Source organism: Halyomorpha halys, unplaced genomic scaffold (assembly GCF_000696795.3).
Source record: "Halyomorpha halys isolate HHAL.00 unplaced genomic scaffold, Hhal_1.1 Scaffold3058.1, whole genome shotgun sequence".
In the NCBI taxonomy this organism is placed as follows: domain Eukaryota; kingdom Metazoa; phylum Arthropoda; class Insecta; order Hemiptera; family Pentatomidae; genus Halyomorpha; species Halyomorpha halys.
This window is the reverse complement of record NW_027108358.1, coordinates 23547-34880: the sequence shown is the minus strand read 5'-3', so window position 1 is coordinate 34880 and position 11334 is coordinate 23547. Positions and strand designations below refer to the sequence as shown.

The window sequence follows — 11334 nt, the reverse complement described above, 5'->3', positions numbered from 1 at the left end:
GCAATAGTTAATAACGATTGGTGTCAGGATTTTATACCCACAAAAAATAAAAACACCAATAAAATCCTGAATGAGACAGTACAGGAGATAGTAAGTTAGTAATTTATGCATAAGCCATTATCTGTATTGTCTAGAAGATAAAAATAATTTTGGACTGTATAAAAATCGCCATTGTATCCTTATAAGCTTTAACTGCTGATATATTTACCTAATTCCTTATATATAAATTACATGTATTTATTTTTATTATTTATTTTTTTTCTATTTATATACTTAGAATTAATAAAACATTAAACAAAAATATATAACTACTTACTTATATTGACATGTCATGCCGAATCCGAAGTCCCTCCAAAAACCCGTATCCCTTGAAATGAGAAGCTGATCAGTCTCAGAAGGGACCTTCTTTCCCTGCAGTGTGTAAACGACGCGAGGATTGTAGAGCGAGAAGACAACTGGGTAATAGACCGATTTCCCAGGACTCGTATTCCAACGGCAGCGATCGAGGAACTTGGCACTGAATACTATATCAACATCACAGAAGAAGAGGAGTACATCGTCACCAACCATCCCCGGGACCTCCCAGGCCCGCTCGGCCCCCACCCGCAGACCTTTCGAACGGGAAAAGGTCTCGTTAAGGGCCAGTAGCCGGAGGAGGGCGGAGTTCCGGCCCGCGGATTTGGACATAATGAGCCTGGCTTCCGCCAATCCTTCCTCACCGAAGTAGACTACGGTCAACAATACCCGCCTGTCATGCTTCAAGCCGATCTTGACGAATTTCCCCATGAAGCTCTGGAATGTCTTGACTCTCCCTGATAGGGGAAGGATAACATGAACTATTTCCTTCTTCGTGCCTACGGGTAACGATGAAATGTGAACGATTGGTGCGAACGACCTGAGCGCGGTAACCTTGAGGAGACCGCCCTTGGTCTTGTTCCGAAAGTAGAGTTCGTATTCGGTGCCCGTCGTCGGCTCTGTACGATAAATGCCTTCGACGAAGTCGTCCGCAGTGTAATGGGGTTTGGTCTGGTTCTTGTTGAGGGTGTCCACTGCAGATTGGATAACTTCGAAAAGGTCCTTCCTGCGGAAACCAATCGGCTTTTCCACTACTCTCTTTCCTAACCCGATTTCCGTGGGATAGATCCTGTTGAGGGTGAAATGGTTGAAGGATATCACTTCGTACTCATTGTTGAGAGCGACGCCACGGTGTAATTCTGCACGTTCTACGAGTCGCTTCACGTGAATCGAGCACTCGCTGGCATTCCATTCCACTCCAGATACAATATCTGCAACAACAAAAAAAAAAATGTTTTAACTACAATTAAAGACACAGCAACAACATAGTAAATAGTACATAAATTCTTGTGTAACCAGAACACGAAAACTGCTACCACCAATTAAATTAAATATATTAGAAAATATTATAAAAATTTAACTTAAATTATTATTTAATGTTAATGTAGTTATTTAATATTATTGTCCTGGTAGCTTCATGTAAATACTAAACATAATTTGTTATTAAAAATATTAACTTGATACAAGGTCACTTTATTATGCTATATATAATTTATATTCAATTTATTAATATATAAATTGCATTTCATTGTTTTCTTGTCACTTCTGGTACAAATATTATGAAGTATGGTGATAGTACTGAATGTAGAATTCATGATTTCCCCACAATTCAAATGCTAAATTATCTTATACTACTTCTGAATTATTAGTTTTCAAAAATATTCACGCTTGATATAATTAGCTTTTTTTTAATTAGTAGAGATAAAACAAAAAGAACGAATAGAAAAAACATTAAGAAAATCCTAATATCCTTACTATCTATTTTGGATTTCATACTTAGTCGATTCTTGAGAATCACAGAATTCAGACCCGAAAAATATTTATTGTTGCATAGAAAATATGCTTGGTTAAATAACTCTAGGATGAAAGATCAGTGTTTTATAGAACAAACAGAAAAATATATATATTCGAATATATACATTACATCTTATATAGTTACTTTTTTTAATTCAGTTAATATTTAAATTAAATAAACCTTGATTAATTATTATCTTCTGCAAGATTTTTAAAAAAATCTTTTAATTATATCTTATATGTTTGTAATTAATAAAAATACGTTTATAAAGGAAAATAGGCTGTGTAAATAAAGATGGATGTTTTTAAGTCAACTCGTGTTAGGCTGGTAATACTTTAAGAGAAAATACGGCGCTACTGGTAAACTAAACCCGCACGACTGATGTCTTCACCCGATAGAGAAAAAGTGGTCTTCAGGCGCACCTATTATTTTCATCTTTAAAACCTAAATTTAAATTCATCATTAAAATATGTTTTATTTCATTTAGAATTTTTATATAAACTTGTGAATTTTTAAACAAATGTGGTATTTAGTTTCATGAAGTAAATACTATCAATTTGAATATTAATGTTTTATGATATGGAGATTCATATTTGACATACACATTATTTATTAGTTTTTATTGGAAAAAACATTGTTTTTATTATATTCACAGAACTAGTTTAAATTTACTTTTTAACCAAATTCAAAGAATAGTAATATACTGAATTTTAATTTTGTTACTTCAAATTACTGAATGGTACCCAATGAATATTTTGAAACAATTTGAATTCAAAATACTGGACATATATTTCAGTATATTTTTAGTATTCCCGACATTTTATTTTAGATCTTATCATGTGTATGTTCATTATAATATGGATTTTAATTCATTTATTATAAACTTGCTGTAACTGGAATTAACAGAAAATATGCCTGAAATACATGTTAATTTTTATTTTTATTGTTTCTAATACTTCTTTTTTTTGTTCTTTAGGTTAGTGGAAAAACTGTTTGAATGAATTTTCTTCATAAAGGTAAAATATTTTATTTAATTTAAGATACTTTTTTAGTATACCTATTGGAGGAATATTCATATAACATAATAAGGTGTTATAAATGTCTATGTATAAACTATTTTTTATTTAAATTTCAATATAAAATTAGTCGCATTGGGATCCCGTTTTTTTTCGCATACACTTTACAGAAGAAAGAAGCGAATTGGATAGATCGTGTGGAGTAAGCATTACACCCGAACTTGTGTGACATATACTGCGCTCGGGCCGGAGGAACACAGTGGAGAAATTCGCCACAGTTTTTATTCAGTAACCTCTTAAGAGCAAAAGAGAAGGCTGAAGAAGTGACTTGCATGGAAAACATGGAAACCATACGAAGTGGACTAAGATGCGGTACTCAGCCATTTTCCTCCATGAAGTAATGCCTGACTGGCGTCCTGTGTAGAGAAATGAACAGAATTAGCGAAATCACACACACGCACTAATACAGGCCTATCCGTTTCCTTTGATTTTCAACGCCCTCGTAAAAAAAAAAGAAATAATAAAAAACTCACAGACATAAAGATAAATTTATATATAGGTACATATTGGCTTTAACAAGGTACCAAGGTTCTTAAATCATTAAATATGTTTTTAAAATTAAATGATAAATTCTTGTTTCAATAAAAATCAATATTAATCGTAGAAGATCTAAAGTTGAATATTTCAAAGAGAGAAATTTAGGACGATTCTTAGACAACCAATTTTAAAAATGGAGGTTTAATTGGTTAAATTTGTTAATTTTATTACTCATAATACTAGAATTATCCTTAGAATTTATATTTGGGGAAAACAAATTTGTAATTTTTTTTTTTATCATAACATTAGAATACTTTGTAATAAAGTTCTGTCACTTGACCGGTTGTGCAGGGAGGTGATTTGTTTAAGGTTACCTACTTGAAGCTATATGAGGCTGGAAGCACCCCGGAGGGTTCCCGAACTCACAAAGATCACTCACGGATACAGTAAAATAATAAATAATTATCTGCCACAGCCGGATTTGAACCCAGGTTACGGTAAATTACCCAATAATTTTTGATAATCAATTAAATTGTTTGAAATGTCGTTTAATGTGATATGTGGTACACAATAAATTAGAAAAATAGATTTCAAATAAAAATATGTTTTTTAACTTTTTTCCAGGCTGATTTATATTTTTTAAAAAAAACTAGTTTTCCGTAACAGAAAACCTGTCATGAAAGTTTTATGAAATTTATCCTTAAATCTTTTCTAATACTTACTAAAACCCATATGGACTTACGCCTGACAAATTTATGGACCTGCTAAAAAGACACAGATTCAGAAAATTCAAACTTTTCAATTACAATTTTTAAGACTGGCAACGAATTCACCACTCTACGTTTCAAACGAGACCATTCACACCGACCTACGCATTCCGACTGTAACGGACCACATTCATATGACTTACAAACGGTTTCACAACACGCTACATGAACATTTCAATAAATTTGTACGAGAGAAGGAAACACATGACATTCCCGAACTAACTCGGCTTTGGCTGAAAAGAAGTTAGATGCGGGACCTCCTAGTGTAATAAAATAATTTACTTAACGTCAGGAGGATGCACCACTGGGTGCTATCTCCCTCATGCCTACTCATGTCATGCCTGGATAGAACATCTCATTTGCTGATTGTAAAGTATATTTACAGGTGCAAATAAAAAAAAATCTTTTCTAAGGTTTGATTCAATAAATGAATAAATGTACCTATAAATTGGTAGATGTCTATGAAAAAAAATTGTGCAACTCATATTTTTCTGAATAATTTTAATTAAACGTTGATCACAAAATAGTTGAATGATTGGACACAGCTAACATAGGTTTGCTTGTTTATTCATGTATTAAAATACTAAATGGATTTTACTTACTTCGACTAACGGAGAGTCAATCAAAATAAATTTACAGTTAGGGATATAACCTAATGAAGAGCAGAATAGAAAAACATGTATATTATTGAAACTAAAATTATGTAAAAAAAAAAAAAAGGTATAAGAGGTGCTAGAAGTTCAAATTAGGAGATTGTGTTCAAGATAATGTTAGGTCTTGAAAACAGGGTTAAGGGCTTAGTGTTCACGGTAGATCAATCCTGTTTTAAATATTCAAGCTAACCGTGGCAGGAGCATGAACCCGCACTAATTTGGGCTTTAAAGCCAACCCGGCCTCCCGGATCGATCATCTTTCCCTTCGTACTCAAGTGTATTAAGTCTTCTACCGGCCGCTATAATATGTCTGTGTGAGGTATATATGTATATTTTTTTTCCTTGAACTACCTCCCTACACCTGTTCATTTCTCTCCACGGGACCGCCGTTAGGCATTACTTGATGGAGTGAAATAGCTGAGTTCCGCCTCATTGTTTTCTACGCATGGTCTTCCTGTTTTCCATGCAACTCACGCCTTCTAGCCCTCTCTTCTACTCTTAACCTCTTAAGGGCAGCTGGAGGATCTCTTCAATGCCCCCCAATGTTGTTCTGAGCGCAGCATATGGATCACTATGTTTTCTGGTGTGATGCTTCCTCTATACAATATCGGACGTTTGCTACTTTTTCGTTCTGGTGTGGTGTTTGCATGTTTTATTATTATTATTATTTTTTTTTTTTGAGTAGAGGAAGAATATTTCATAAGACGAAGTGCAACAATAAAAATTTACACAGAGGTTTGAGATTCCTACTTACTTTTTTTTATAATTTGTTTATTGTTATTTACAACTCTATACATATATACACATCAAGTAAATTGCTGTAAGTGATATTATGACATGATACAAACATGTGGAGAATCTACCCATTGATAGAACTCCAAAAACACTTCTAAAGGAGAATATCTCGAGGCCATCTTCTTTTCAGACGCCTAGGAGGATCATTAGCTAGTGCAGGAGAAGCCAGGTTAGAAACGAGTTGGTTTGGGTGGTTGGGAAGTTTATTATGGAAGGATTGGTATCTGGTTCTGGCCAAATCGGCAACATAGGGGACATTTAGGTCCTGATGGATGATTTGATTTGTGACAAAGTAAGGAGCATTAAGGATTTTGGACTGTAAGGATTGGATTTGAGAGGAATTAGATGCCTTATAATAGTCCTGTAGATCAGTCTTTTGTAATGGATTGGAAGTTTGGACCGTTTGTCTTGTAAGTGCTGTAATAGTCGGAATCGACGAGCAGTTTCCTGTCTTTTCACCTACTTACTCATTTTATGAAGAGTTGAAGTGGCTTTACTCCTCCTTCCGTCGTAAATATTTCCTTGCTTCCTTCTCTATCAAGTTATCCAATCCCGCCGTCCATCGTTCATCTCAGATATCTTTCAATTTAAGTCCTCAGTGCATTCCCGCCATACCCCCTTACAACCTTCAGACTTACATGTAACTGGCCATCGAACCGCAGCCTTTGGTAGATCTTTCCTCATCCGTTCCTCTTCCCCATGGAATTCTTTCCCTACTTTTTTCATAGTTCTAATTTCCAATCTTCAAATCCCGTATCTTCGACTACCTTCTGTCCACCCAATTCCGGAAGAATAAGAATTGAAAGTTTCAAAAAAGCTTTATATATTTTCTGTATTTTATGTCTTAGATTTTCGTTTATAATTGTAAATATGTTCACTAGCAGAAATTATATCTTTTCATTTATTATTTTTTAGTTAAATTGTATTTGATTTTTTTTCTATTTATTTACTATCAGAAGTCATCTTATGTTTAAAGATATGACAAGTTGTTTCATTTTATTTGTTTTATCATTCTTATATATTCTGTTAATTATTGTTGTTTATTTGTATCTTTTTAAATTCATTGTATTATTTTATGAGATCTTGTAATTTCATCTCTATGTTATATTTACTCTAAGGATCTAAAGCCTAATTTTGACGCCTGCATTATTATTCTAAAGGGATCATTCCCAGAATAAATAATGATTATTATTATTATTTTTATTAAAAAACCACCTCCCAATTCTTCTTTACCAACCTGCGACGAAAGCATTACTTCACAGGGTGTGTGTAGGTGTTTGTGTGTGTTATATTTAGGTTATAAAAAACATTTCTGGTTAATTATCAAACAATTGCTTTAATTGTGCTTAATTGATTTACCCTCGGAGTTAGTCAATCTGCAATGATAGTCATTGACGAATACTACATATATACGTAAAATTAGGGTACAATTCATGATGCAATACGTTTTTCCAATCGAATCTCTAAACAAGAGATTAATTCTTGAGAATATATTACAAGCTTTTCAGGAACCTCTGAAATTTTCCAAAAGTATTAGTGGTAGGAAACAAAGTTCTATTGTTAAAGATGGAGATAAACAAAGTTAACTTAATCCTTGATAAGTTTCAGTTGGTTCATTTTCTTGAGAATTTCGATGAAGTGATAAAAGAGGGGTGACATTCCATACCGATAATAGTTCAATTACTATATAAAAACCTTTTTCTGCTGAAACATATATAAAAATTGTATACGAGTTAAAAATCCAATAAATGTAGACTAAAGACGGAATATATTGCCTTAAATGATCCAAAAATGACTTGATACAGGACATTGTTCCTAGACACATCTCCTGGTGCATTGATTAATGCATTTTTCAGTCGGTATTTCTTTTACCATTAATTTTTAACTTAAATATATATTAAAAAAATGTATACTTAATTGTGAAAATTCACTAACGGCCTAAGGTTTAAATATCACCTGAATTCCGGGGGAAAATTTGAATGAATAAGTAGAAAAAAAAAATCATGAAACTTTATTGCAACAAAAATTGCCTTATATAATACAATTTTAGAGAAGCATAGAAAAAAAAATCCTTTTGTGATTGAATTTACAGAGTTCTGGTAAGGTTTAATCCAAAAACGGACCTTAACCAGTTTTTTTTGTTTAGTGAATTAAAAAATTAACCTTGTAATATATCGTATTTGTAATAAATTTTAATAGTTTCCATGCCAAAAGGTTTTTATAAAATAATAATTAATGAACCTAACGGAAGAACAAATTTTATTCACCTATTTATTTATTTATTTTATTTTTTATAATTTACCTGAATGCTAAACACAATGGATAAAAAATATAATAGCATATTGCTCAATACAAATTTTTAAAAATAGGAAATACAAATAAAACAAAATCAATAAATATTGGAAATGAACTAGTATTATCTCGGAACAGTTTTTACACTATGAGGCCATTGATAAACTTAAGCTCGGAACTGTTGATCAAAGTATTGTAAAAATAAAATTCATGTGTAGATTTCATAAAAATCAAATTGTAAATTTATAAGGTGAATAAAATGTTGTAAATCCGTTATCGATTGAACAAATGTGATTAAATAGAGGGGGAATTGTAGCAAGGAATGAGAACAATCCAATCTTCACTCAGCCAAAGCGGAGTGGTTAGTGGTTAATGGTGCGAAAACTGTGGTCACTTAACTAATTTAAAGATTTATTCTTCTCCACTCCAAGTCTATTGTAAGAACTTTTGGTTTATAATTTTCTTCTTCTGTGAAATGAAAATTGATCTAGTTTAGAAGTATGGGGTCTTGAACTACGAAAAGCTGAAAATTATTTTTTTTTAATCTACATAAAATAATAAAATTTAAAAAAAATTTCTGAGGGAAAAATTGAAGTGTCATCGTTTAGTTAAAAAAAAAAAATTATTGTGCCACCGATCAATTATTAAAAATACTATACATTCCTGTTGGAATATGATTTTACGGGTATTCTATAGTTCAAACTAGTCATATTGTTGGTATAAGTTGAAGTTTTATATCTTGTTAAATTGCTGTATCATTTGCACTTCGGATCAATATCAATAACAGTATATTACATAGTAAGTGTATGTTATAAAGAGTAAACATTTGATTACTACAACTGAGACAGACATGGACACTCCTTCCTCTCATGCTATGTTCATAAGTTGCAACCTGTCAGATTTATACTTAGATTTATTCGTAGAGTAGGCGAATGGCTCAAGGCGATCGAAATAGATAATCTAACTTAAGCAATATCAAGCGTAGCCAGAACTTGGAGGAATCACACCGTGGTCTTCCTGGATGCCCAATAACCGCCCGGAGGTTTGGTGTATGGACGGTCTGCTGCGGAGAAAGGAATAATGGTTCTCGAGCGCGTGCAGACCCCAGACTGTCTATTGCATCTAAACCGAGTTGTCTTTATCCTTGTACCTGATTTGAAGTCAAGAAGGACATTGCCGAATCGGCCCCAAAGGAACTAGTTGTGGAGATGTATATATCCAGTCCCTTTGCCAGTTTACTGCTGCACCATGGTAACAACGTGAGTCTTGCCATTCCCTCCATGCTACAACCTTTCCCGCAGTCATAAAACAAGACCACACCGCGCGGAAAAAAAATATATGGTGTCTATGGTGAACAACAAACTTTGTGTATCAACATTCCCTAAATTTCCACAACATGAATATAATTAATAATTAAAATAAGAAAAGACAAATACTGAATTAAATATTTCAATAGAATCATTTTTTATATTAATTACAAAATACAAATTTTTATCTGCATTTTATAAACAATAAGAATGATCTGCAAGAAAAATAAATTAAACTAATAAATATTTATGAACCTCTTGAACGATTGGCCTGTGATGTATGTTAAAACTATAGATATGAAAGTAATTAAAATATTGGTAAAATTTTCAAACATTGTTCAATAAAGTAGATAGCTCTCAACAGTTTTAATAAAATAAAAAAAAAATACATCATAAGAATAATAGACATCAACTAAGAAATTAAATAATTTTATAATTATTTTGTGTTTGAAAGCAACCGGAGATTTTATTGGTATTTTATAAAAACTAAAAACTAAATACTATAGTAATTGAATTAACGATCTTTCACAAGATGTTCTGTGATTAGATATTACAATATTTTATATATTGATGCATATTTTAAATATAAACATATATGCAATATATGTATATGTATACATGTATATATTTATTATGTGGAGTAACATCAGCGAATATAAACATAAGTTTCCACTTCGAAAGTAAAATACTTTCCTTATATAGAGGAAAAATTTATTCTGGTTGCCCGGAATAAAATGTATTCAAGACTGCCCGCGGAATATAGATTTTAACACCCCTTTGTCAGCTTCATTCCACATTCTGCCGAGACATAAAACATATATTCCACTCAGGGAATAACATAAAGAAAAATCATTTGAATTCGAAAAAAAATTATGCGTGACTTCTGCACACGTTTGTTTGGAAATGGAACTAGGTTGAGAGCTTTTCTTTAGCAAATTGATAATATCAGATAAAAAATGTAGGGACATTATTACGTTATTTTCATACAATGTTTAAGGTAAAAATTATTCTACTTGAAGTAAAAAAGTAAAATAAGAGTCAAAAGAAATAAATAATATATACATATATAAAATTTGTAAAAGTTGTTTACGCAACAGATGATATACCATATAATACCGAAGTAGAAGAGTTATATTCAAAAGAAAGATAAAAATTTATTAATCGGTAAAATAACATGAACTCTCAATTTAACTTATTTTCCAACACATTACAAATGACTGATCTATATGACTGTAATAAGGCCAATCTGGACATATGGAGTTGAGCTTTGGGGCTCCACTAAACCTTCGAATTCCTCTTGTATTCAATCCTTACAATCCAAAATCCTTCGTAAAATCCTCAATGCTCCTTACTTTGTCACAAATAAAATCATACAGAAAGACCTTAATGTTCCCTATGTAACCGATCTAGCCCGAACCAGATATCACTCCTTCCATTATAAACTCTCTAACCACTCAAACCCCCTAATTTCTAATCTTTCATCCTCTTCCATTTCTGACAATCCTCCGAGGCGCCTGAAAAGAAGATGGCCACGAGACCAGCTAATGTAAAATGTCATTAGAGTGCTACCAATGGGTAGTTTCTCTACACGCCTGTAACACTCCAATTTAACTTAGATCAGATTTACGAAATGTATTGTAATGTATAGTTGTAAATATCAATAAATAAATATTAAAAAAAAAAACTTATTAAACCTTTAGGCACATGCGAGATTAGGTTTAAAAAAATGAAGGTGAGCTAAGCCTCCCTGGTGGAAAAAAATGTTTTATTAAAAAAAAGGTAAGATTGAAAGATAAGATAAAAAATAAAAATTGATGAAAATATAATTTTTATTAACAATTCATAATATGAAAAAAGTACAATAAAATATGTCAGAAACTGTGTTACACAATATAAATTATATAATTCTGGAATCCTGCATTAATAGTATCTATCCTTTACTAAAAGCAATTCTAGAGAACTGTATGCGGCATTGTAAATTTAACTAAAGCTTCATGTAACTACAACTTAATGCCGTAAGTAATCGCTTTAAATAACCGGCTACAGCCAATACCTCCCTTAAACCAGGTCGCATCGATATTCAGACAATTTGAATTT

The 11334-nt window shown here is 32.0% G+C and overlaps 1 protein-coding gene across 1 annotated transcript; it reads right to left on the bottom strand.

Moving 5' to 3' along the window:
- Positions 1-316: 316 nt before the first annotated feature.
- Csgalnact (Chondroitin sulfate N-acetylgalactosaminyltransferase) lies at positions 317-6364 on the bottom strand (the record flags this gene model as incomplete). Its single annotated transcript, XM_014437669.3, is given in 2 exon segments — positions 317-1286; positions 6277-6364. Coding segments are annotated over 2 exon segments (1058 nt in total), but the record flags the coding sequence as incomplete, so codon positions are not given.
- Positions 6365-11334: the final 4970 nt, after the last annotated feature.